Source organism: Mirounga angustirostris, unplaced genomic scaffold, assembly GCF_029215605.1.
Source record: "Mirounga angustirostris isolate CCGP_5_RB_7025 unplaced genomic scaffold, mMirAng1.0.hap1 SCAF_9, whole genome shotgun sequence".
NCBI classification, from domain to species: domain Eukaryota; kingdom Metazoa; phylum Chordata; class Mammalia; order Carnivora; family Phocidae; genus Mirounga; species Mirounga angustirostris.
The window spans coordinates 5,331,698-5,359,151 of record NW_026991717.1 but is presented as its reverse complement, the minus strand read 5'-3'; the positions used below and the strand labels follow the sequence as shown (position 1 = coordinate 5,359,151).

The following is a 27,454-nucleotide window of genomic DNA, read 5'->3' as shown; positions in this document are numbered from 1 at the left end:
TGGGAAACCATCTTCTAGGAATCTAGATTAAAAACAGTCTTAACTACCATAAAAGCTACGTATTCACTAAGACGTTAACTACAATGTTATTTGTAATAAAAACTTGAAAAACAACCTAAATGTCGGATAGGTGCTGCCATTAAAGAGAGTATTTATGACTAGTGATCACGTGTGAAGCATCTTATCCTCTAACAGTAAGCGAAAATGGAGGATACAAAATGACCGTGGGGGGTGGCATAAATTATGGGATGATTTTTATATCTTTTTTCTATGTAAAATTTTGCTACTGAATTATCTCATTTCTTATGTAATTTTTAAAGAATGCATGGCATTGGGGCGCCTGGGTGGCTCAGCTGGTTAAGCGACTGCCTTCGGCTCAGGTCATGATCCTGGAGTCCCGGGATCGAGTCCCGCATCGGGCTCCCTGCTCAGCGGGGAGTCTGCTTCTCCCTCTGACCCTCCTCCCTCTCATGCTCTCTGTCTCTCATTCTCTCTGTCTCAAATAAATAAATAAAATCTTAAAAAAAAAAAAAAAAAGAATGCATGGCATTCGCTGAGAAGAAAGCCAGCCTCCACCCCACCTGCAAGTCGGAACGGGTGAGGCAGGGGGTACCAAGCAGGACAAAGGGCCCCAAGGCCTCTGCTGGCGCTGGACCATACCTGCAGTGTGATTTTATTTTTCACGAGCAGTCCAATTTTGATATCCATGAGATTGAGGTCATTCTCCAGCTGCTGGTTAGAACGAATGAGGGTAATGACCTCTTCCCGCATCTTCATAAGATCAAGCTCCTCCTGAAAATCTTGGTCACTTTGGTCAAGAAGGTGGACAAATTTTCGGACCACAATCATTGGAGGATCCTCAGCATTGACTGACAGAAAGAAAGTATGTGTCAGACATGTAATGGAATTACCAGAAGAAGTTCTAAGTCTTGGGGAAATGTCAGCACTGTCTTGAAAAAATAACTCTTAGACACACATAAGATATTTATTTTTGAGATGTGCAAAGACAACCAGCAAGTGCAGTCTTCTCGGTCATGCTACTGCTACGTTATGACAAAGGTTAAGACGGCAAGCAACAAGACATAGAGCCACGGGTTAGCAAAGGGACTTACATCACAAGCAGCACCCTAGCCCCCAAGCCTTGCCTTCAGGACCAGAAAAGAGATCCGTGGAGAATACCCAGAACCTGATGGCTCTCAACCACTGCCTCAACTCTTGTCTGCCGAGCACAGTTACTCACTGAGAGTCTTGTAGTCATCACGAGCTTTGTTTGCCCGAATAAAAGCCTGGATTTTGATAATGTCATTTATCTAAGGAACAAAGAAGAAATTCCTTTGTTCATTTGTTCACCAAAAATACAGCAAAACTAATTCTACTGGTCCTTATACCCAAGGGTGCTTACGTGGTCTCGGAAATACTGCAGGCGATCTCTATAGCGCTTTCTAGCCTGGTGCATCCTTGCCAGAGACTGAATCTGTGGGGAAGGGATCCTGGAAATTAGAACAGTCCTTCTCAACACAGAGCACACTCACGTCCCATGCTGAGAAACGCCGTCGGACTACCATACCTTTACAACTTCATCTTTGTGGGCGCGCAGGTAAGCTAAGCGATCTTGATACGCCTTCTTCTGCTTGTATCCCCTCCATTGTGACTGAAACCATCAAACATTACAGTGGACATATTACTTCCCAAGGATCGGAGGGAGTTAAAAAAATCTCATCTTCATCAATTACCCAAGTGCAATTCACAATGAAGCTTTCCAAAGGACCACAGCCAGCGGTGACAGGGGAATGAGGGCGTGGGCTGTCCCTCCACCAGGAGAGCACAGGGCTACCTCCCACTTCCCTAGGGTTAGTTAGCACAGCACTTCATGCCTTTCAGGGGCCCCACACAGGTTCTCTTACTGGCTCCTTACAACAAATCAGGTGAGGAAGGTAAGTATAAGTATCCCCATTTACAGATGAGGAAGCAAACTTGGAGGGGCTCACCACGGCCTGGCAGGGGTGGGGCCTTGGTTCCTCACCTGGAATTCCTCCTGTGACACCATGCTACCCTGTCACTGTAGTGAAACCAAAGTTGTTTCCCTCAAGATTCAAATCTAACACAAAGGAACAGTGTTAGAAGACAACAAGGTACCGAAGAACTGCCTCTGGGCCAGACAACTCATCACGAAAACCATCCAGCACACTCTGACTATTCTGATTACAGCAGTAAGAAAGAGGAAGTACTTGTCAAAAAAAGGGAGAGACCAGAAGTCAGAGGGCAAAAACCACTCTCCTTCGGTCCTAAGAGCTGCCTGCCTCTTGCCCTGCTCCGGAAGCGCCCCCTGCTGTCTGCACAACCGGCTCTGAGATACCTGAATGCAGGTGATGGCAGGGATCTGTTTCTTCAGGAAGTTCATCCTGGATCGGAACTCCTGTCGAACCAAGTATCCGCGGCAGCAAGCCTGCAGCCTGGTGATCAAGCCTTCGTTGGCTAGCCAGAGCTGTTCTCGGTTGTACGCAGCCGTCACCCCAGAGATGGAGCTCTGAAAAAGCATCCGGTCACATTGGAGGACACCCGTTAACCACTCTCATCCACAGCACACACACCAACACTCACAGAGTTCAAGGGCTTTCGTTTAATTTCCTCACGGTGAAATCATTAGCAGAGAAGATGAAACACCGGCCGGGAAGAGGAGAACTTCAAGCCCAAGACAGAAACTCATCCCTCTGCCAGATGTTCTGAATGAAGGGACTGTCTCACTTTTTACACACGTGGGCACTGCAGTTCTTCCCAGGAGCTGGGAAATGCTGCTCAATGGAAGCAGATGGCCTGTACTGTCCTCTCTCTCTAGGAATCTCTGTGCCTATTAGTAACGTGTCTCAGGGCGCCCCACAGAGCACCTGACTCTTGATCTTGGGGTCGTGAGTTGGGAGCCCCACCGTGGGGGTAAAGATTACTTTAAAAAAATAAATGAGGTAGAATAAAAGAAAAATAACATTTCTAACTATGGCCTACAGGAGCTCACTGAACATCTTCCCTCGATACCTTTTCCTCCCTTTTAATGTTCATTAGACAACTCCAGTTTAATGCACGTGAGCTCAGCACCAAGTGATGTTAAAAGTGCTCAACAGCCCATGAAGGACAAGATACGCGGGTACTTCACACAAGCCCCGCAAACTTATTGGCGCATTTTAAAAACCAGGAGTGGGCATGAGACAAGTACAGACGTGACTGAAATTCAAATCCAAGTTGGTTAAATTCTGAATTACTATGGAGTTTTTGGGCAGGGCTTCAAACGAAGTTGGAGGGGGGAGGAAAGAGAATTTTAAAAAGATTCATCGAGGGGGGCGCCTGGGTGGCTCAGTCAGTTGGGCGTCTGCCTTCGGCTCGGGTCGTGATCTGGGGGTCCTGGAACCGAGTCCCTGCTCCGTGGGGAGTCTGTTTCTCCCTCTCCCTCTGCCCTACCCACCCACCCCCCCCCCCGCTTGTGATCTCTGTCTCTCTCACTCTTTCTCTCAAACAAATAAATAAATAAACAAAATCTTTAAAAAAACAAACAAAAAGATTCATCAAGGAGCCTGGCTGGCTCAGTGGGAAGAGCGTGCACCTCTTGATCTCAGGGTCGTGAGTTCGAGCCCCACATGGGGTGCAGAGATGACTTAAATAAATAAAAAAAAAATCATCAAGGAGGTGACGCTTGAGATGGGTAGAAGTCTGAGAGATGCAGATGTCGGGGAAGGGACCTCTCATGACAGTGGGGACTTGTGTTGTCCACGACCACGCCCCCATTGCTTAGATGAGAGCCTGCTACACTCAAGGAGGTGTGAGTAACTGCTGAATGAATGAGCAAACAGTAAGAACCAACAGCATAAGCAAACACACAGAGGATGGGGAAAAAGCACTTTAAAAGCAGCCATAAAAAAATGCTGAGCTAATTTGAAAGTGCAGGTTATATTCTAAAACAGCATGGTTTGGAGTTTGTGGAACAGTCAGAAAAGACTGGAAAGGCAAATCAGAGAGATTAACAGTCACTGCATTTAACAAGGAGTTAAAGAAACTTTTCATTTTTCTTTTTTTCTGATCATCCAAGTTTTCTTTAATGAGCACACAATTTACCTGACTTCATTCTATAGTTTAATCTAGGCCCATAGTCATTCCCCCAACCACTAGGGATAAAACCAGTCCACATAGTTCGTTATATAGCCTTAATTTTAGTCTAGGTCTTCTAACCACAGGCCCTGTCCTTCTCACTAATATTGGCTCTCGAACACGTTCTCTCAGCTTCTTCTCTTTGTGAGGAAATGCGACCTACCTGGATCTCCTCCCGAGAAAGCTGCATTGAATTCTGCACGAAGTCTGGGGGTTCCTCCCATCTTCCTTCCTGGGTCTCCAGGTTGTGGTAGTAATGGTATCCACCTTTCACCCAGTGCTTCACCCACTTGCTGTTATTATCTACTGACAGAAAATAAAGGAAAGATAAAAGAAACTCAGAGCCACACTTCCCACACTCACATATCTAACACTGCAGGATTATTCTGGCCAGGGTTAACAGTCTAAATAGAACCATTCCAAAAACCTGTTCCTTGCATCCATAAGAGTAAAGGGGAATCCTAAGTCCCTCTAAAATCATGGCTTCAAAAAAATAAAATAAAATAAAATCATGGCTTCGTTATGTCTCATTTAGCTCACTCATTTCTACGTTATAAAAAGAAAATATGAAGTCCAACTGTGGAACTGACCTTGACTAACTTTGTTCCTTTCAAAGCCAGTATCTAAGACCTTGTGTGTCAGAAAACTATTCTGATAAAAAGATTTGCAACTATTCGGCCTCTCCAGTTAATAAAAAAAAAAAAAAGGCCATGCAATGGGATGAAAAATCTTATCTTTATTCCTCTCTTTCTGCAGATAAACTACTTTTATATAGACTTACGCAATCAGAACTAATGACGCCCTATGAAAGATAAATTGTCAAATACTTGGATGCTTTTTGCCTTTTTAGAAAATTGACCTTTTTAACACAGCTGCCCTTAAGGCGGGTGGGGAGGTAAGAATTAAAAAAAAAAAAATTTTTTTTTTTAATGTTTTATTTATTTATTCATGAGAGTCAGAGAGAGGCAGAGGGAGAAGCAGGCTCTCCGCCTAGCAGGGAGCCCGATGCGGAACTCGATCCCAGGACCCTGGGATCATGACCTGAGCCGAAGGCAGACGCTTAACCATCTGAGCCACCCAGGCGCCCAAAAAAAATTTTTTTTTAAATAGGGATATTATCTCCTTAGGGGCTTTAAAATAAGCCTAAATACTGTGCCTCTACACTAAAGTGTATTTCCCTACAGCTGACCCCTCCCAGATGCAAGCTTTTCCTTTCAAGGCACATATTTACGTCCCCATAACTCACCTGCTGCCAGTTTCTTCTTCTTGGCCTCAGCAAGGTCACTCTGGTAAGTCTCACCACATTCAGGGATGACTCCATACAAGCCGACATCAGGGGAACGAAGGGCACTCAGGGTCTTACCAACATCACCACTCTCCACTGCCTCATTAATGGCATAGATTCCTAGGGCAACTATCCCGGAAGAGAATTGTCACCAGAATAGTTTAGAAAGTGTCTAAAGCCACACACTACTTCACCAACTGTTCGCCTACTGGCAAACTGCCCCCTGCCCACACCCCATCTCTCTATCAAGCTGAATACTGAGGTAGGGAGCCCGGCGCCACCCCCACCCGCCACAGAAACAGAAATAAACCACCGACACGTACACCTCTGTGCTTCTTGGGTGTCTTTGTTGGACTGCCAGATTCCACCTTGAATTTCATCCAACCACAACACAGCTGATTCGTCCTGGGTTTCCTACGCACCATGAAAAAGCAAAAACAATATCAGAGTTATGGAATTAGGGTACAAGAGATCAAGGGGGCTTCTGAGACTCAATCAGATGTAGAAGTTTCAAACACACAAGACACATCAAATAGTCAACTGGGAGAGGCTGGGCATCAAAAACCTGGTAAAAGATTACAAGAGACCTGCCTCAGGTGCAGGTGATGGGGACATGAAGCTGAAGCAAGTGGTTCAGGAGGTCAAGAGCAGCTAGAAGTGGCAGAAGGACCAAACTGGCAAGGGCCTAGGGACTTTATTAGTGTGACGAGGGCCATGCTATGAATATGAACATGTGGTATTTTTCAGAAAGCCCCCTTTGCCAAAATATTGAGATTCTCTATGACTGTTGTTTTTAAGAGCATCAGACTTTATCACAGGAAAAGCCAGAAGCCGTAACAGGCAATCTAAACATAACCCCAGTTTATATTCTAAAACTTGAATGTTAAATCAGTTGTTGGAAACTTAAAAACACATTTTCACACCGAAACATAATAAACAGTGATTAGTTTCCTCAGCATGGCCAACAAAAGCCTCACAGGTCCATAGTGCAGTCTGAATTGAATACCGGGGACACAAATGAAATAGTAGTGTTGGCTTACTTCCCTCTTTCTAAAGACACCTTAGACTCTTTTTTTTTTTTTTTTTTTTAAGAGAGAGAGAGCACATGAGCTGGGTGGGTGGAAGGGGCAGAAGGAGGGGGAGAGAAAGAATCTAAAGCAGGTTCCTCACTTAGCACGAAGCCCGACATGGGGCTCGATCTCACAACCCGGAGATCATGACCTAAGCCGAAATCAAGAGTGGGGTGCTTAACTAACTGAACCACGAAGGTGCCCCCAATTTTTTTTCAAGTAGCTTATTGGCAATTGTTTGCTCTGAAGGGCATTTTAAGTAGAACTGTTTGCCAGAAGTATCCTTCTCTAGTATCTTCCAGTTTCCACGGATCTGGCTACCACGCTCTGATTTGGGCACGTGGCTTTGGGATTAGCCCCAGGGACTCTGTGCTGTGAGGGGCAGGCAGCAGAGCTGATATTCTGCCGTCTACCTAGGCTCAGCCTGAGTCAGAAGTGCAAACCTCTAATACCAACTTAGCTTTCAACTGTCTCCAACAGGGCTGTCTGTTTGCTCATGTTTCCAAAAGTCAGTATAGGAAGCACCGGCTCAGGAGATTAAGATGGCAGCCTTCTCCATAAGAGGTGAGACACCTCAGGTTTTCAAGTGGCCAGGCTGACAGAGTCATGTCTGAGACGATCCTGGCAGATCCAACAAAATTAACTGCTTCTCAGGCTTGAGCTAATAGCCATCGGGGTAAATGGCAGATCAAAAATCCATTCTGACTGTTTGGTGTAAATACAATCTGACAATCAGACACCTGGGGGCAGGCACTACAACTCTGATGCTGGATGAAGCAGGGTCTGGGCTTCGAGGCAAAATGGGCCTTTTCCCTGCCCTCAGGAGGCCCACCAGCCGAAGTCGCCAAAGCTCAGAGAAGACTTCACTTTCCCCCCCACATTATTGTGGAGGGAGACACAATGTTTCCCTCGGCAGAGCAAAGCTGTCCCCAATTCCTGCAATTTATAAAGCACACTGGTGACAGGATAAGGCCAACGGCAGGCCACTGACATTGAAAGCAGTGATTTACTCCTTTCAAATGCAGAGTTTTACAAAGAAAGATCATTTAAAGAAATTAAGGTAAGAGCTGGGCTTAGAATCCTAAGAGGCACCGTCCCAGTTTTAAGAAACTGACAGTTGGGAAAGGAAAAGAGTACGCAGACAAATAGAATGCAAGAACAAATCACCAAAGAGCTGCAGAAGTTCATAAACTCCTACCACCAGTCCCTTTCCATTACTGAAAACAGAAAATGGCCACACAGAATCTCCCTAAAATCAAACGAATAAATACTGTAAATGCTAAGCAATAGTTTCAATGTGACACAAGAGGATGAGTCAGCTACAGGTTTGTGACAACATAAACAGAGAAATCCTACGCTAGAGGGCTGGAGGTGCAGTCTCCAACAGAGGTAGCCTAAAATCCTCTCACATTAAAACGTTAAGTATTTCTACAGAACCAGGCTCTTTTGGGTTCGCTTTTAAGTTAATCACACATCAGATACCTCTGAGCAGAATCTGCTGTACGCAGAGCTGGGAGGTTTGGCACAACGTTCCTTGCATTCAGAGGAGGGCATAACTCATCAAGAATTCTGACCATTCAGAGTTGTGCCTTCTCTGCCCCAGGCAGACTAAAGCAAAACAATTAATGCATATCCATGCATACTCCCCTAAGAAACAAGTGACAGAGCTACAGTATGGAAGGCAAAAGAAAGAGAACAGATGGGGATCTCGGCTGTTGTCAGGGAAAAATGATACAGCAATACGAGGAAAGAGAGACGACATATATCACCTCATCCCAGTGTAAGGAAAGAACAGGTTCTCTCAGCTCAAATCAGATCAAATAAGATGACAAAAGCCCCAGGTCCTCCTGCACGCTCTAAAGAGATCACCTACCTAAGATTAACACAAATCATTCAGCAGGAGGTTAAAACTCTGGGCTAGATGTTGTGGAGATTACGGAGATAAAAAAGATTTTAATGTGAAAATGCTACATAAAATATGCTGAAATACTGCCCCCTAACAATGCTAAGGCTTAGCACACTGGCTCCATTTCAGAAGAGGTAAAGAGATAGAAACCAGAAATAAGAATCAAAAAGTGGGCAATGATGCAGGTAAAAGAGGTGCAGAAGCCACAAAATATGGAAAAAGTAAAGGGACAAGGGGCAAAAGAATGGCTACCGTGTGTGTGTGTGTGTGTAAGGCACACACTCACACACCTCTAAAGGGCACTTCTTACCCCTTAAAACTTCCTTAGAAATCTCTCCCATTATATGTAGCACGGTGTGCATGTGTGATGATAAAATCTAGGTTGCAGTATATTATGTGTACATATATGTAATATAGTATTTTCATCGGCCGTCACACATGCAAACCGTGCCACATTATATGAACCATGACATACATGCTGTATACACATGTAAACACACACACACACATGAATCTGAATCTATACAACATACGCACCAACTATGCAACACAAGCCCTGAACAATCAGAATACAGCAGAATCGTAGGGCCCGCTGGGTTAGGTACATTAACCCTTTCGTTACTGCACAGTAGCCGTGTACCAAACAGAGTCTTTCAACATCCCAACCACGGGGACAGCCGCACTGGTGCATACCAGCTGATTTCTAGCTGCATGCATGTCTGTCTGTGTACACACATACTATAGGGTGGGGGAGCAGAACAGAGAGTTACAAGTCATTCGTATCTGTAATTATAAAATGGGTTCCTTGAGAATCCCTGATATCCATGTCTTGGCATTCAGGTATTACTACCCCAGTAATCTACTTTTAGCAAGTATTCCAAAAACACTAAATTTAAATGGAGAGAGAAGTGACCATCAGTGAAAATAGCAGAGTAAGGACATCCGAAAATCCTCTCCTACATAAAAGAAACAAAACCCTGGTAAAAATCGTCAACTTTTTCAAAACATCAAAAATTTTGGCTTGCAGCAATCAGAGTTTATTCAAGAAAAAATACTGAGGGCAAAAATGAACTATTGGGATCTCATCAAGATAAAAAGCTTTTGCACAGCAAAGGAAACAGTCAACAAAACCAAAAGACAACCAACAGAATGGGAGAAGATATTTGCAAATGACATATCAGATAAAGGGCTAGTATCCAAAATCTATAAAGAACTCATCAGACTCAACACCCAAAGAACAAATAATCCAATCGAGAAATGGGCAGAAGACATGAACAGACATTTCTGCAAAGAAGACATCGAAATGGCCAACAAACACATGAAAAAGTGCTCAACATCACTCGGCATCAGGGAATTACAAATCAAAACCTCAATGAGACACCACCTCACACCAGCCAGAATGGCTAAAATTAACAAGTCAGGAAACGACGGATGTTGGTGAGGATGCAGAGAAAGGGGAACCCTCTTACACTGTTGGTGGGAATGCAAGCTGGTGCAGCCACTCTGGAAAACAGTATGGAGGTTCCTCAAAAAGTTGAAAATAGAGCTACCATACGATCCAGCAATTGCACTACTGGGTATTTACCCCAAAGATACAAATGTAGGGATCTGAAGGGGTACGTGCACCCCAATGTTTATAGCCGCAATGTCCACAATAGCCAAACTATGGAAAGACCCTAGATATCCATCAACAGATGAATGGATAAAGAAAAAATACATATATGATATATATATATGAGATATATAGATGTACACACACACACACACACACAGAGGAATATTATGCAGCCATCAAAAAATGAAATCTTGCCATTTGCAACGACGTGGATGGAACTAGAGCGTATTATGCTAAGCAAAATAAGTCAATCAGAGAAAGACAAGTATCATATGATCTCACTGATATGAGGAATTTGAGAAATAGGACAGAGGAAGATAGAGGAAGGGAGGGAAAAACGAACCAAGACAAACCAGAAGGGAGACAAACCATAAGAGACTCTTAATCTCAGGAAACAAACAGCGTTGCTGGAGTGGTGGGGGGTGGGAGGGATGGGGTGGCTGGGTGATGGACACTGGGGAGGGTATGTACTATGGTGAGCACTGTGAATTGTGCTCACAGACCTGCACCCCTGAAACAAGTAATACATTATATGTTAATAAAAAAAAGAAAAAACATTGAATTGGGACAATTCAACAACTGTGAGCTTTGTGGCACTTTAACTGGCTCCACTCCCATCTGTCTCCCACCACCACCACCACCACACAGAGACACACACACACACACCCCTCCTCCTTCAGAGCCCCATCTATTCCCAGAGAACTGTCATGAGCCAACCTGTTAGATTTAGATCCCTAGAAAGCCACAGCAAGGCTATCTTCATCTGAACTGACTTAGAGCTTGCCCAGTGCAAACAGCATTTTCTCCAGGGGCATTTATCAAAAACAATAAAAGGCACTTGTTTAATATCACAGATGTCTAGAGCAGTGCATAATAATTTAGGCAAACAATAAGCTAACCAAAAAGCTTAAAAAGAAATGTTTGAGAATGAGACATCCAGAGAGCTTTGAAAGTCTCTGACATGTTCCTGAGATGGAAATCCAGAAGGCCATAATGCATGTGCAATCTGTGCACATGCTCATAAGAGATCCGGTAAGGCTGTAAGGGCTTGGCCTTGAGGTTCTGCGCAAGCATGAAGCTAGGTCTCAGGCAGAATTGTAAACTGCCTGGCTGAGCGTTGAAGGTGTGTCCCAACATGCACACACTGGCCCTCAGCAAAGGCTGGGAGCTTTACTGGTTCTAGGCATTTAAAAACACTCTGCCTAGGGGCATCTGGGCGGCTCAGTCCCTTAAAGGTCCAACTCCTGGTTTATGCTCAGGTCATGATCTTAGGGTCATGGGATGGAGCCCCGTGTTGGGCTCCACACTCAGCATAGAGTCTACTTGTCCCTCTCCCTCTGCCCCCCTCCATTCTCTCTCTCTCAAATAAATAAGTAAATGAATAAATAAGATCTTTTAAAAAATAAATAAAAATATTCTGCCTAATCATTAGCTGACCTCTAGCTAATCAAGCAGAGACTTCAGTGGCCACACATGACTTAACAGAATTGAAAATCACTAAACAAACAATAGTAACAAAGACAACAGTAAACTCTGAGGATGGAGTAGACTCTGATTTCCAGAGTTGCCCAATTATTAAAATGTCCAGTTTTCAACAAAAAGTTACAAGACATACAAAGAAATAAGAAAGCATGATTTGACAAAGTGCAACATCCATTCATGATAAAAACCCTCAACAAAGTAGGTTTAGAGGGAACATACCTCAACATAATAAAGGCCATATATAAAGAACCCACACCAACTGAGAATTTTTCACCTAAGGTCAGGAACAAGACAAAGGATGTCCATTCTCACCACTGTTATTTAACATAGTACTGGGAGTCCTAGCCACAACAATCAGACAAGAAATAAAAGGTATCCAAATTGGTAAGGAAGAAGTAAAATTTTCACTGTTTGCAGATGACACGATATTATATATAGAAAACCCTAAAGACTCCACCAAAACACCACTAGAACTGATAAATGAATTCAGTAACATTGTAGGATATAAGATCAACATATAGAAATTTGTTGCATTTCTAAACGTTAATAATGAAGCAGCAGAGGGGCGCCTGGGTGGCTCAGTTGGTTAAGCGACTGCCTTCGGCTCAGGTCATGATCCCGGAGTCCCGGGATCGGGTCCCGCGTCGGGCTCCCTGCTCGGCAGGGAGCCTGCTTCTCCCTCTGACCCTCCCCCCTCTCATGTGCTCTCGCTCTCTCTCTCTCTCAAATAAATGAATAAAATCTTTAAAAAAAAGAAAAAATAAATAAATAATGAAGCAGCAGAAAGAGAAACTATCTTATCACTTATCACGACGAGGACTGAATAATGTACAGAACTGTTGAATCACTATCTTGTATACCTGAAACTAATAAAACACTGTATGTTAATTATACTGGAATTAAAATCTTAAAAAGGAAGAAAAAAGAAAATTCTATGAAACTACCAAAGTAGGAAAGAAAAAAAAGAAACAGGAAAGCATGGTTCAAACAGGAAAAAAAGGAAACAAAGGCTTAAATCAGCTATTTTAAATATGTTCAAAGAATTAAAGAAAACCATCTCTAAAGAACTTAAAGTATAAGAACAATGTCTCAGGCGCCTGGGTGGCTCAGTCGTTAACTGGCTGTCTTCAGCTCAGGTAGTGATCCCAGGGTCCTGGGATCGAGCCCCGCATCGGGCTCCCTGCTCCTCGGGAAGCCTGCTTCTCCCTCTCCCACTCCCCCTGCTTGTGCTCCCTCTTTCGCTGTGTCTGTCAAATAAATAAAATCTTTTAAAAAAAAAGAAAGAACGATGTCTCACCAGAGAATATCAATAAAGAGAAAGAAATTGTTTTACAAAAAAGAACCAAAGGAGGGGCGCCTGGGTGGCTCAGTTGTTAAGCGTCTGCCTTCGGCTCAGGTCATGATCCCAGGGTCCTGGGATTGAGCCCCGCATAGGGCTCCCTGCTCAGTGGGGAGGTCTGCTTCTCTTTCCCTCTCCCCCTGCTTGTGCGCCCTCTCTCTTGTCTTAAAAGAAAAAAAAAAAGAACCAAATGAAATTCTGGAGCTGAAAAGTACAATAACTGAAATGAAAAATTCACTAGAGGGACTCAGCAGATTTCAGCATGCAAAAGAAAGAATCAGAGAATTTGGAAGATAGGTCGATTTAAGTTAGACAGTCTAAGGAACAATATCCAGTCTGAGGAACAGTAAGAAAAAAGAATGAGGAAAAAGGAACCGAGCCTCAAAAACCTGTGGACGCCATTAATAATACCGATATACGCATAATGGAATTCCGAGAAGGCAATGAGAAAGGGAAGGAAGAATACAGAACGCTTAAGAAAATCTGAATAAACCTACAACAAACACAGACATGGAATTAGTAATCAAAACACATTCTACAAAAACAAAGCAAAACAAAACAAAAATACAAGCCCATATGACTTCACTGGTGAATTCTACCAAATGTTTAAAGAATTGACACCAGTCTTTCAGAAACTCTTCTAAAACCTAGAAGAGGAAGTAATGCTTCCCAGTTCATTCTACGAGGCCAGTATTACCCTGATACCAAAACCAGACACAAAGATATCACAAGAAAAGAAAACTACAGACCAAATTTAAATTAAGCTCTTTTGCTTGCTAAATTTAGAACTCAGATGATTATTTTTAAAACCACTCCCAAAATGGCTCAGAGGAACTGCTAAGCTGAGGCCTAAAAAAAGCCAATTCTACCAAATATGCAGTCTACACGCAGCAGGGCCTGGCAGTGTTAAGCAAATTTTCCTCTAACCCGCCCCCCACCCCCTTTCTCCTCCTTTGATGAACTCTGAAAGTTATTCCCCAGCAAAAGGAAATGCTTCAAACTCTAGTCACATCCTCTAATGAACTGTCATGACCCAAACAAAAGGAGCAGTCAGGCTTACAGGACGAGTGAGAGAGGTACAAGTTATATCCTTCAACGACTCTTTCTTTTTAGAGGTTTCCTTTTTTAGGGAACCAGAGCTAGCTTATTCTCCCAAAGCCCACTCCTCTGTCTGTCAGATATAAGATTCCTTCTGGACTTAAATGGTAGCAAAAACAAAGGCCACCACCACTGGCCTTCCCAAAACCACTGCAGCCAGGCCCCAAGTTAGAGATTCGAAATCAGCACGAACAGAGGTAAAGCTTAGGAATCTGTATTTTAAAAATGACTTTTCAAGTGTTTTAACAATCAGCCAAGTTTGGGAGGCTCTGATCCAAAGGATCCAAAGTTAATATCAAAGACAGGGAACTCCATTTACAACTTCCTACAGCCAACTGATCCCTTTTTCTCAGTTTCCTGACCGCACAATGGGAGTTGTTTCAGATCACTGACATGCGGCACAATCACGTGCCTCTTAAATGAAACCTAGTGGGCGCCTGGGTGGCTCAGTTGGTTAAGGGACTGCCTTCAGCTCAGGTCATGATCCTGGAGTCCCTGGATTGAGTCCCGCATCGGGCGGGCTCCCTGCTTGGCAGGGAGTCTGCTTCGTCCTCTGACCCTATCCCCTCTCATGTGTTCTCTCTCTCTCATTTCCTCTCTCTCAAATAAATAAATAAAATCTTAAAAAAAAAAAAAAAATGAAACCTAGTACTTGCTATACTTACAGGATTAGGACATGGTAATGCCAACTACTCTCCTGACAATGGAATCAAAGGGGACCTATCAACATGACAGCATTATGCACAACTCCTCTATCCCAACCCAAACTTAAAGAGCCTGCATAGGTGTGAGTGTATAAAAGCTCCAAAAACACAGAAGCCCTGGTCTGTTTTTCTACCTTTGGCTTCCTAGAAAGAATCTGACCCCTTAAATTAAGAATTTCTATTACAGGGGCACCTGGCTGGCCCTGTCAGTAGAGCAACTCTTGATTTCAGGGTTGTGAGTTCAAGCCCCACATTGGGTGTAGAGATTACTTAAAAAAAAAAAAAAAAAAAAAAGAATTTCTTTTATTTCTTCTGCTTGCTACCAGAACCTCATTGTAGGGATCCTCTAAGTCAGAAAAGAAAGGTGTCGTCCTCCCAACAACGAATTATTAGTTAGGAAGAACCTAAAAGGAGATCACAATTAGAAAAACAGAAGTAATTATGCCTTAATCATGCAACTAATATCTGGGGGCCTACTATATACAAAGCAACTTCCTACTCAGCAACATGATAAAAAGAGGTATAAATCTTGTCCATTTCCTCAATGAACTAGCTGAGGTAAGACAAACTTTTTAAAAGATATGTTTGTGTTACAATCACCTATGAAAATCTCTATGTTCATTGTAGCATTGCTCCTAATTGCCATTAAGACAGAAACAACCCATGTCCATCAACTGCTGAACAGCTAAAATATGCTACAGCCACACAATGGAATATAATTTGACAGTAAAAAGAAATAAATATGTACTACTAATACACGCTACAACTTGGATAAACCAAGCTAAGTGAAAGAAGCCAGTCACAAAGGACCACGTGTTGTATGATTCCATGTACATGAAATGTCCAGAATAGGCAAATCCATAGACAGAAGTAGACTGCTGGTTGCCTTGAGCAGGAGAGAATGAGAGAAAATGAGAAGTGACTAACTAATGGGAGCCAGGTTTCCTTCTGGGGTGATAAAAATGTTCTAAAATTGATTGCACAATTCTATGAAGACAAAACACCACTGACTTGTACACTTTGAAATGCTGAGATCTATGCTACGTGAATTATATCTCAATAAAGTTGTTATAAAAACATGTCATTATCTACTAAAGCTTAACACATGTGCATTCCCTATGGCCCATAAATTCTACTTCTAAATGTAGTAGAATTTACCATATATTTACCAAGAAACATGTACTAAAATATTCAAAGAAGCATTACTTGCAATAGCCAAAAAGTGGGAAACAATCCAAAATTTCCAATAACAATCTATAACCACAGAGTGGAATAGTACACAACAACAAGAATAAACTATTGCTTCTTACAACTGCACAGATGAATTTCACTAACATTATGTTAGGCAGAAGAAGCCAGATACAAAAGAGTACATAATGTATGTACTTATATACCATTCAAATACAATTCAAAAACAGGCCAAAAAATCAACCATGGTGTTAAAAACCAGGATTGATTACCAGCAGGTGGGGGAGTGGGGGATGGATGAGGGCAGAATGGGATGCATCAGACAGTTCTGTTAAGCTTTTCATAATCTGACTACCAATTACACAGGTATGCTCACTCTTGAAAATTTATACAACTGTATACTTACATAACTTATACATTTTTTGGATCTTATACTTCAACACAGAATTTACTTAAAGAGATACAAGACGGGGGTCACCTGGATGGCTCAGCTGGTTGGCTCAGTTGGTTGAGTCTGACTCTTGATTTCGGCTCAGGTCATGATCTCAGGGTCATGAGATCCGAGCCCCACGTCAGGCTCCGTGCTGAGCATGGAGCCTGCTTAAGATTCTCTCTCTCCCCCTCTGTCCCTCTCCACCCCTTCCCTCTATTGAAAAAAAAAAAAAGAGAGAGTGAGAGAGAAGTGTCTACAACAATAAAAACAGAGGACCACAAAAAAAAATCCAAATGTGTACTGTCACATCTCATGTCCCTCCAGTGCTTTGAATCTAAAGGTGTCCAGGAAACATCCCTACCTCTCTCTTGGTTCCAGAAGGGATGAAGTTCTCTGAACAGAAAGGAACAATTTCACTGCCACTCACCTGGGCTTTCTCTCTCTTTGCTCTGATCAGTGTGTCTTGGTAATGCTGGGCCACCTCTGTAAGGACTCCCTCAAGTTTGGCCGCAGGAATCTGCAGGGCCTGCAGAGTCTTTTGAGCATCACCTTCATCCAGAGCTTCATTAATTAAACCAATGGCTAAAATCCCTAAATATGAAAGGACAAAGGTTAATTTTTGAAATTAAGAAATTATATAAACAAATCAAGTTTTAAACATGCTAAGTAATCAGAAATCCATCCAAGCATTATCATGATTCAAATTATAATTTGCCACCTATAATATTAAGCAGCATTTAAATTCTTTAAAATTTTAGGTTTGTTTCATTTAAAATAAACTCCCTGGTATCCATACTCCCATTGAAACCTCAAGTCTCTGTTTTTAATTGCTCTAATGTGAAAGTAAAGAGAATTTTGATAAAACTCGCTTTTTTTTTTTTTTAAAGATTTTATTTATTTATTTGACAGAGAGACAGCAAGAGAGGGAACACAAGCAGGGGGAGTGGGAGAGGGAGAAGCAGACTCACCGCTGAGCAGGGAGCCCGATGGTGGGCTCGATCCCAGGACCCTGGGATCATGACCTGAGCCGAAGGCAGACGCTTAACGACTGAGCCACCCAGGTGCCCCGAAACTGGCTTTTATAGTATAGCTTTCAAGTACATTCCAATGTGTGATCAAAACCATTTCTGATTCACAAAATGTTAGAGTTCAAGGGATGGTAAAAAGTCACCTGATTCCACATCTTTAAGAAAAGATGAGGCTCAGATTTCTTCCTCGAAATTTCACTGTGAACAAGTGGAGGCAGATGCGACCCCAGGGCTCCCCACCCTAAGGCAAGGCTCTTCTCACCAAATCAATGGAATATTTCTCACAGGAAATACAAATTAAAACTAGAAATATTCACTCCTCAAGTATCTCAGGCAGCTGTGCTACTTTTGTAAAGATTCTGTGGTATAATAAAAACTTGGCTGACCTTTGACCCCAGTTCCTGGGAAGGAACTACTAACCTCCATTAGAATTTCCTAAATGATTGGATTATCTCTGTTATTCAGGCTTCTAGGACCTGAGTTTATACTAACAAGGTGGGCCCCTGGATAATCTCAGGATGGGGGCTGGTCATGCTGGAAAGACCAACCACATGATCAGAATACCGGGGCTTTGAGCCCCATGATATTGTGATATCAGCCCAGCCTACCTATCTCCAGGGAGGGGAGGTGTACTGGAAACGGAGTTTAATTACATGGCCACTAGTCAACCCTTCACAATCATCCTTGAAAACCTCTGGCTACCCAAAGTTCAGGAGAGCGTCCCTGATTGTGATACACATCCTGAGGACACATAAGCTTGGCATTTGGGACCCTACTATATTTGGGATCACCCTATAGGTCTCCTGTTTTGGCCAGTCCTGATTTGTATCCTTTCCAGTAAAACTATAATCATAAATACAGCACTAAGTTCTGCTAAGTCCCTCTAGCAAATTATTGAATCTGAGGGGGCTGTTGAGGGAAGCTCTGAGTCTATAGCCAGTTTCTCAGAAGTGTAGTGACCTGGGAACTCCTCATAGCTTGTGGCTGGTATCTGAAATGAGAGGAGTCTTATGGAAGCCTGAACCCTACACCCATGCAAGATGACGTAACTCGGAGTGGTTAGTGTCAGAACTACTTGTTATAAAACATTTAAAAATAACAGATAACATTCAGGGGCGCCTGGGTGGCTGAGTTGTTAGGCCTCTGCCTTCGGCTCATGTCATGGTCCCACGGTCCTGGGATCGAGCCCCGCATCAGGCTCCCTGCTCAGCGGGAAGCCTGCTTCTCCCTCTCCCGCTCCCCCTGCTTGTGTTCCCTTTCTCGCTGTGTCTCTCTCTGTCAAATAAATAAATAAAATCTTTAAAAACAACAACAACAACAACAACACCAGATCATGTTTAAGTCACCTCCTGGAAACTTTTAGTTCTTATTACATACACACCTAATTGTACCAGTTGCCTGATGTTTTGAAAATACTCAACCTTAGTTTTTTGTGATACACACACACACACACACACACACACAATTTCCAAAAAATCTTTCTAGTGTTTAGAACCAGTTCATGGGATCACACACATCTTTAATAGTTCCATTATTTGAGGGGATGGTTACGCAGATTACTCACTCTCATGTTCCTCCTGCACCACCAGATTCACATGGTCCACACAGGCTTGGATGTCATTCCATGTAATAAATGCATTATTTTCTGCATGTGCCTGAGTTTTCAGTTTCATCAGCTCATCGAGATACCTGCCCCATTCCCCCAACAAAAAAGACAAAAAGTGCAATGTAAGAAAAGGGACTTTCAGGATTATCAGGGATGACAGGAATGGGAAGACTGGAGACAAAGTATCCAAAGAACAAAGACAGCTAAGGTACTCGCATAGCTTCACATACGCTAGAGAACAACTCTGAGACTGAGGAGTTACCGTCAACAAAATGTGAAAATGTAAGGATATCACTTATTCTTTTTCTTTTAAATTTTTTTGTTTGTGTTTAAGTAATCTCTACACACAATGCGGGGCTCAAACTCACAACCCCAAGGTCAAGAGTTGCACGCTCCTCTGATTGAGCCAGCTAGGCACCCCCAGAATATCACTTATTCTTAACAGTCTGTTACATGTTCTAAATTCCAGGTATCACCAGCTAAGAATCAGAGGCAGTATCTTAAGCAGTTCCTCTAAAGACAAGAAAACAAGGCCATAGACCAGCTAACAAATGTAGAAGGAAGGATAAATCAAGATATCATCCTTAGGGGCGCCGGGCTGGCTCAGTTAGTACAGCATGCCAACTCTTGATCTTGGGGTTGTGAGTTCAAGCCGCACGTAGGGGCTTAACAAAACAAAACACAGATATCATCATTAAGTAACTCTTACTGATAAAGTATTGATTTAGACAAGGATTATCAACTGGGGTTAAAAATATTAGGTGATTATTAATGGGGAATTGGACATTTTGAGGTGCAAAGGTGCAAAAAGAGATTATGCTAAGGGAAAAACATAAATATACGTAAGGGGGATAAGCTGTCTCCCTGATTCAAGGATCAATCTTAGTATCTCTAATGGTGACATAAGCAGATTTTATATGCCTCTAGTTAAGAGAAAATATTAAATACACAAACCAAAAACGCTGACTCGATCTTGAAAGCCTTTAGACCTAATTTCCAATTTACAGAAATAAGCCAAATATCAGGAAGCAACCAGAACCAGAAGGTGCAACATTTTATAGGACAACTGGTCCCATCTCTTTAACAAGTCAGTTTCATGAAGAAAGGAACAATGCTAGATTAAAAGATACCTGAGTGGTACAACAGTCAGATGTAACACATAGTCCTGCACTGGATCCTGGTGTGAAGAAACCAAGTGAAAAGGACAGTTTTGGAACAAGTGAAGAAGTATGAAAATGGACTAGGTTCAGCAGCTATTAAAGAAGAATTCTTTATTTCATCAGGGTATAAGATAGTACTATTTGGCTCTATAATAAACATCTTCATTGTTTTAGGTAAGCATACTTACATATTCAGGAGTGGAATGCCATGATATACATAATTTACTATAAATTCTCCAGCATAATAAAGAATAAAGTGAATCAAAATAGGAAAAAAAAGAAAAGAAAAAACGGATTGCACACTAAAGTCACAACGCCTGACAACAGGAGAGCTGACACCCAAAAACGGATCCCATCTACCGCTCTGCGCACCCACCTCTGACAGTTTTCTTCTTCGATATTGGTAAGGCCTGTCACCGAACTGCTCAGCTGTTTCCACACTGTGTTCATGTCCCCCGACTCCAGCGCCCTGTTGATTAGGGCCACCGATGACAGCATCTCTACTGCCACAGAGAGCTCAGGATGGGTGAGGCTGTGCTGCACAGAGACGGGGGAGGGCGGGGTGAGGACAGACATTCTTGGATGCTGACAGAACTCAGAAGCTCAAGTAAGCCATAAGCAGTCTAAGTTTCTGGTTAAAAAAAAAAAAAAAAAAGCCCTGCCAACCACACTGAGAAGTGGGTATGAAGTTCACTTCTACTCTGTTCTGCTCACAAACAGGACAGGTTGGGCTGACTTACCTCAGGACTCTGTTGCTGCAGGGTAACCAGCTCTTTCTGATAAAGATCGGCCGCAAACGGATACACCTGGGGCAGCTGGGCCTCAGGATTCATGAGCTCCAGAACAGTCTTCTCAGCAACACCCTTCTGGATGGCAGCGTTGATTGCTGCCACGGCTGCCAATCCTGCATAGAAAACGGGCCAGAAACGCAGCTGGCTTAGGACGCCCCCAGGGGAAGGAGAGGCGGTTTTCACAGGAGAAAGTTACATTCTGCGGATAAACTATCAGCCAGGATGTTTGAAGTGGAGCTTTCATCTTTAGAGAACAGCCCCCCACTTTGTATGAAGGTGAACTGTTGGCTATGCCAACTATATCCCAATAAAGCTGTTTTCCACTCCAATTCATTCTGCGACTCTCCTTCTAAAACATCTCTTCCATCCCGTGCAGTCCGGCGAATCAAGGACCAGCTTCTTAAGCGGCCATTCAAAGGTTTCCACAATCTTTCTAAGCCTTTATCTTATACAACTCGGCCCCAAATATCTACAGAAATTTTATTCTCATCACTATTGCTTCAATACATCCTTCATCATCTGTATCTCTGCTCACACTTCCTTTTGCTTGCTCACATTTCCTTTTCCTCTCGGCCCATGTTGGCAACATCCTTCTCTCTCTTCCACCATCCAGATCTCACCCAGCAAGCCCCTAAGTCTCACCGCCTCCAACGCTCAAGTGCTTCCAAGCCAAAGCGAGCCCACGTGGACTCCAGTTCTACTCTGAAAACCAGAGGAGCCCTCCTGCCAAAGGCCCCTGGTACTCGATTATGGCTAGCAGGCTTGGGGGTGGGGGTGAGGAGTGACGGGATCTGACCTCAGACGCCCCAGTGGACCTAAGCCCTCCTCAGGATCTCAGGGAGAGGACTCTTACTTCTCTGATACTGTTGGGCAGCACCGTTTGCAGCATCCACACCAGACTGGAGCTCTTCCTTCTGTAGGGGATCAGCCTGACCACCCTAAGAAAAGCAAAGAACATTTATGTGAAGATTCTCATGCCTGTGCCTCCAGGCCTTACAGTGGTATCTCAACAGTAGTCACAGGGACGAAGAACCCTGGGCCTAAATGACAGCGTCAGGCTATGTGCAGAGAAAGCGGCAGTCCTAGTGAGAGCCAAAGCCCCTGCCAAATACGGGGTAGAGTGACTTTCCAGATACCAGCAGATAAAAAAAGACAGTTTGTGAGAAGCATCAAAATATTGACATAAGACATTCACAGACTCATTAGCACATTAATGCTGCTTACTTTGGCCGATATATGCTGGGAATCTGAAAAAATGTACACTTGTTTGTCCTCATTCAGACAAAAAAGCAAGCCACTCATATTTGTCCTACAAACCCCGCTAAGTACAATTCCACAGTCTACTCTTACTGCACGTTACGTGCTTTCCCAGTGCTGGCCAGAGGAAACTAGTTGATGTTTGCTTTCTTTTAAGTAGAAAGTCCTGAAGTAAGAATGTGAAAGAGATTCAGGTTTCCCCCCATGGCTTTGAGTTGGGGAATTAAGAAGGATGCTTTAAGTGAAGGGGTGGTTAGGTTCGGAGGGCAGGTCCTACTTGTTTAAGAGGGTTTACAACTGGAAAAGTGAAAGGGAACTAAAGACACCGTGTTTCTTACCTGAGGATATCTTAAAAACCTACATTTACATGCAGGAAAAAAAAGTCCTACTAAAAGCTATAGGTTATAGTCTAACTACAGGGAAAAAAGGCCCCATAAGAATCTTTAAAGGACAGCACAAGATTCTCATGGATATATGGGAACGCCCCTGGGTTCAGCCCACCATACTTTTACCTGTCTCTTCTGCTGCCTATCACTCTGGAGCTGCTTGAGGTACCAGTCCCCGTTCTGTTGCTGCAGCCCTCGAAGGCCCAGAGCTGGAGACTGCAGGGCCTTGACCAAGGCCGGTGCCACGCCCTGCTCCAAAGCCAGGTCCACATTTGCTAAGGCAGAAGAGGCTGAGGAGAGGAAAAGGCCACAGCTTATGAAAACACTTTGTGAGCATCACAGCCTAGAATACTTTTCCTTCCCCAAAACCAAACTCAATTTCAGATGAGGGAAATATAGATCAGATGGCCTTTATTCTGGAATATCATGGAAGCACAAGATCTTGGGATTGGAGGAGAACCTTAAAGTCCTCAAGTCCAGGGGCCCCCAGCCGGGCTGTTCATCAGTTAACAGATTCCTAGATCATGGCTCAGGCCTACTAAAAAGCTTCCAGATGTAGACACCTTGGCACCAATATGGGGTAGCAATATAAGAGGCGCCAATCCAAACCAATGCATGTCTAAGTGCCCTCTAAACGCCAAGTTATTGTCTAGATGAAACTACCGAACAGGAGGAGGTTCCTCCCACAGCAATTTACTACATCTTTGAGCAATTCTGCTTAAAAAAACAAAACAAAACAAAAACAAAATCGTGAAAGCTTTCACCCTAGTGTTGACGCTTGAAAACATCCAGTCCCTCTTTCCCTCTGACAGTCCACCCCAGACTAAAGAGCCTTCATTCCTTCTTAATATCATCAGTCTGAATCCCTTCATTACCCTGCTACCTCCTGAACACATTCCACCAGGACAGTGAGGGCCCAGTTAGCAAGGGTGGTCTGACCGCGGGGAATGGTAGGGGCTACCTACACCCTCTCAATACACTCTACTTCTAGTCATAGAACCTGAGGTCATACAAGGTCTTTTAACATCTGGCAGTGAAAACCTAGATGTTCCTTCATCTGAAAACAATAAAGACACGTTCCTCACAGTGTTGTTAAGATCAAACGAAATCACATACATGAAAGCACTTTGTATATTGCAAAATAAATAAGGTATTAGGTTGGCAGTCAGAATAAGGTATTTTCTGACTTCAAAAATAATAGCCACTGGCAAGTCATCATTACTGTATTATTTTCAGTTTCCCTATTTTTATAAGAGAAAACAGAGTTCTCCCTCCATGCTCCACCCAAGGGATCTGATTTTATCACCAAAGTAGCAAAACAAATCAATAATAACATACTAAAAATAAAAATATTTGGGGCATAGCAGCACTTAAAAATTTTAAATGTTTTAATGTTAGTAAAGAAAAAGAAATATAAAGTGTTAAAAGGAAAGTTTTAAATCTCTGGATTTGTAGTCTCACTGTAGACTCCTGAGAGACTATTCACTCCTCTCCAATGATTACACCTGCAGTTCAGCTAACTCATCACCACACCAAGGCGAAGGCTCCTTGAGTCGGTCCATGTGACCATTAGCCAACTAATCATCCATTCCCTCAACAGCATTTACTGAGCACCAGCTTTGTGCAGCAAATAACAGCTGTGAACAAAACAAATGCTCTCTGTCTCGGTGGAGCTTTTACAGGAGTGGGGACGGAAAAGAAACAATACAGGTAAACAACCAGGCTTTTTCTAGGTATGCGAGGTAGAATCTCAGATTATCTATCTACAAAAGCATCTAGTCGATTATGGTTTTACTAGAAGCATACTTACTACATAAATAGGGAAATATTTAAATAAACATGACATTCACACTATAAAGATGATAAAGCTTAGAACATTATTTAAATACTTCCTTCCACTAAGCTTTAACTAGTTTTCTGTGTTCTACAAAAAAAGTAAATAAACACTTACTCTCATTTTTAGCTATTGGGCCTGCAGCTTTCTCCCGGGGCAGGGGCTTCAATTCTGGTTCTCATACCCTCAGGGAAAGAATCTTATCTGCAATTATGTTAAGATAATTCCCGGGACCTAAAGTTCCCTTATCTTCCTAGTACACAACTTTCTATTGCTTCAGACTTGGCTCTACGAATAGGAAAAGACTGTCACTCTCTGGGGAATCCTGCCTTATCCTCACCTTATCTATCCAGTGAAGGTTTTTTGTTTTTATTTAAGATTTTATTTATTTGATAGAGAGAGACACAGTGAGAGAAGGAACACAAGCAGGGGGAGTGAGAGAGGGAGAAGCAGGCTTCCTGCTGAGCAGGGAGCCTGATGTGGGGCTCAATCCCAGGACCCTGGGATCATGACCTGAGCCGAAGGCAGATGCTTAACGACTGAGCCACCCAGGCACCCCTTCCTTTTTTTAAAAGATTTTATTTATTTATTTGACAGAGAGGGAACACAAGCAGGGGGAGTAGGGGAAGGAGAAGCAGGCTTCCCGCCAAGGAGGGAGCCCGATGTGGGGCTTGATCCCAAGACCCTGGGACAATGACCTGAGCTGAAGGCAGACACTCAACGACTGAGCCACCCAGGCACCCCATCCAGTGAAGGTTCTTATACAAACCTCCAAGGAAAGACATTATTCCTGTCTTTTTCTATGACTGTACCTCATACATCTTTGATACATTGTTCTAAGCAAGTTGCCCTGAAATTACTCATTTGCATGTCTATCTTCGCTACCACGTTGAAAGCTACTTGAGGGAATTTTTTTAAAAGAAGCATTTATTTATTTTAGAGAGAGAGGAGTGGAGAGGGAAGGGCAGAAGGAGAGGAAGAGAAAGAATCTCAAGCACAACACAGGGCTCAATCTCACGGCCCTGAGATCATGACCTGAGACCTAGTTGGATGTTTAACCCACTGAGCTACCCAGGCGCCCCTGAATGGAACACTTTAAAAACATACAGCTATGTCTCTTCCCCCACAGTTTTATAACTGACTCTCACAGACTTAGCCAGGTAAAGCTACGACGGTTATAAAATCCTTGGGCGCCTGGGTGGCTCAGTCGTTAAGCGTCTGCCTTCGGCTCAGGTCATGATCCCGGGGTTCCGTGATCGAGTCCCACATCGGGCTCCCTGCTCGGCAGGAAGCCTGCTTCTCCCTCTCCCACTCCCCCTGCTTGTGTTCCTGCTCTCGCTATCTCTCTCTGTCACATAAATAAAATCTTAAAAAAAAAAAAATTAATTAAAAAAAAAAATCCTAAACAACATAGTAGGAAAAAAACACCTTATTAAAACAAAGAGTGTTTTATGCAGTGTGCGCAGCAGGAAACATGCCGGACTTCCTTCTCACAGAGACAAATATTGCTGGCTTAAATATTCATACAGATACAGCACAACACATCACCCATACGTGAATGGAACTATTACTCCGTTCAGAAAACCATTATCTTAAATGAACCAGAATGGAACAGAATACAAAGACTCCTGGTCAGGATTTAGAGCCCCTGATCATACGGAGTTCGTAAAATCTTATAAAGTCTCTCTAGTTATTCCAAGTATTGGTTCAAGGGAGAATTAGTACCTCCCAATGAACAGAGAGGACAAGGATTACTATTACTATTGTAATTATTATCTTGAGCAAAACAAGGTCAAACCTGGTTGATATCAAATAAGCTTTTTAGTTCTTTTGGTGGGTCTAACCATTACACTAGGAATTACAGGGATTTCAAAAGAAGCAGAACTCCTAAGTAATCTGTACTAGAAGGAGTTTATAGAGATGTCAGAAACATAGGCAAGCAATAGAAGACAATATGTAATTGCGTAGAAAATTAGGTAGTTGGTTTATAAATGCCATGGGAGAGCTGGAATGGGCGCAGGTGAGAATTGAGCTGGACCGTGAATGACTGTGTAATTTGGGTCAGGTAAGAGATAAGGGATGAGGGCATTATACTGAGAATACACGATTAGCAAAAGCTATGATAATGCTAATGTTTACTGAGTACTCACTAAATACCAGGCAATTTACATGCATTACCTCACCATCTGCAGAACAAGTCTGGGCCACAGGGGTCCCATGCCACAAAGCTATTAGTAAGAAGCCAAGAGACCAAGTTCCTGGTCTGAGCCACTCCAGAGAGGGACTCTTTCCTGAGTCATGAAAGGAACAGAGTGAATATGGGAGACAATTAGGCAAATGAGTTTGTATAGAGAGTTGTATGCATAAAAAACTCCCCTAGGCTAGGGGTCTGCGTTTTGTCCGGCAAGTGATGAAGAACCAATGCAGGCAGGTTCTTTAGCGGAAGAGTGACAAAATGAAAATGACACTTTCGAGACATTTAATTCCTCAAAGTATATAACACATACATACAAGACTCAGTAGAATGGTATAATCTCATTTTTGTTTAAATATGTTTTTAAAGATATGCATAAAAATATCAATAGTAGTGGGGGCACCTGGGTGGCTCAGCCGGTTAAGCATCTGACTGTTGATATCAGCTTAGGTCTTGATCTCAGGGTCATGAGTTCAAGCCCCGTGTTGGGCCCCAGGCTGAGCATGGAGCCTACTTAAAAAAAAATAAATAAGGAAAAATAAAATCCCTATTTAGATTTTTTTAAAGTGTTTTAATACAGGGTAAAACAGTGAAGTTAGCCAACAATGAGCCCAGAAGCTACAGCAGATGAGCAAATAGAGGGAGGGCCTGCCTGAGGATGACAGCAGCTGAAACAGAAGATATATGAACACAAAAAAACAGTAGTAAGCAATAGTTCCTAAACAAATCCACTAATGTCTAAAACAAACTTAGGGGCACCTGGGTATCTCAGTCAGTTAAGCGTCTGCCTTCAGCTCAGGTCATGATCACAGGGTCCTGAGATCAAGTACTGCATTGGGTTCCTTGGTCAGTGGGAAGCCTGCTTTTCCCTCTGCCTGCCACTCCCCCTGGTTGTGCTCTCTGACAAATAAATGAGTAAAGTCTTCAAAAAATAAAAATAAAAA

General features: G+C 42.9%; 1 protein-coding gene across 2 annotated transcripts in view; it reads right to left on the bottom strand.

Annotated features, from left to right (window-relative positions):
- IQGAP1 (IQ motif containing GTPase activating protein 1) overlaps positions 1–27,454 on the bottom strand; it is a 100,172-nt gene that overhangs the window by 24,583 nt on the left and 48,135 nt on the right. The window contains exons 10-23 of one of the 2 annotated variants that reach the window (XM_045899360.3): positions 22,609–22,772; positions 21,693–21,777; positions 20,789–20,952; positions 20,425–20,585; positions 18,847–18,971; positions 16,682–16,845; positions 5,743–5,833; positions 5,381–5,548; positions 4,298–4,440; positions 2,357–2,527; positions 1,568–1,651; positions 1,403–1,474; positions 1,241–1,310; positions 661–869 (exon numbers count right to left, since the gene is read on the bottom strand). In XM_045899360.3, the coding sequence (XP_045755316.1) occupies positions 661–869; positions 1,241–1,310; positions 1,403–1,474; positions 1,568–1,651; positions 2,357–2,527; positions 4,298–4,440; positions 5,381–5,548; positions 5,743–5,833; positions 16,682–16,845; positions 18,847–18,971; positions 20,425–20,585; positions 20,789–20,952; positions 21,693–21,777; positions 22,609–22,772 (1,871 nt within the window). The remainder of the gene's footprint in view (positions 1–660; positions 870–1,240; positions 1,311–1,402; positions 1,475–1,567; positions 1,652–2,356; positions 2,528–4,297; positions 4,441–5,380; positions 5,549–5,742; positions 5,834–16,681; positions 16,846–18,846; positions 18,972–20,424; positions 20,586–20,788; positions 20,953–21,692; positions 21,778–22,608; positions 22,773–27,454) is intronic. The other variant, XM_045899361.3, reaches the window with a different exon arrangement.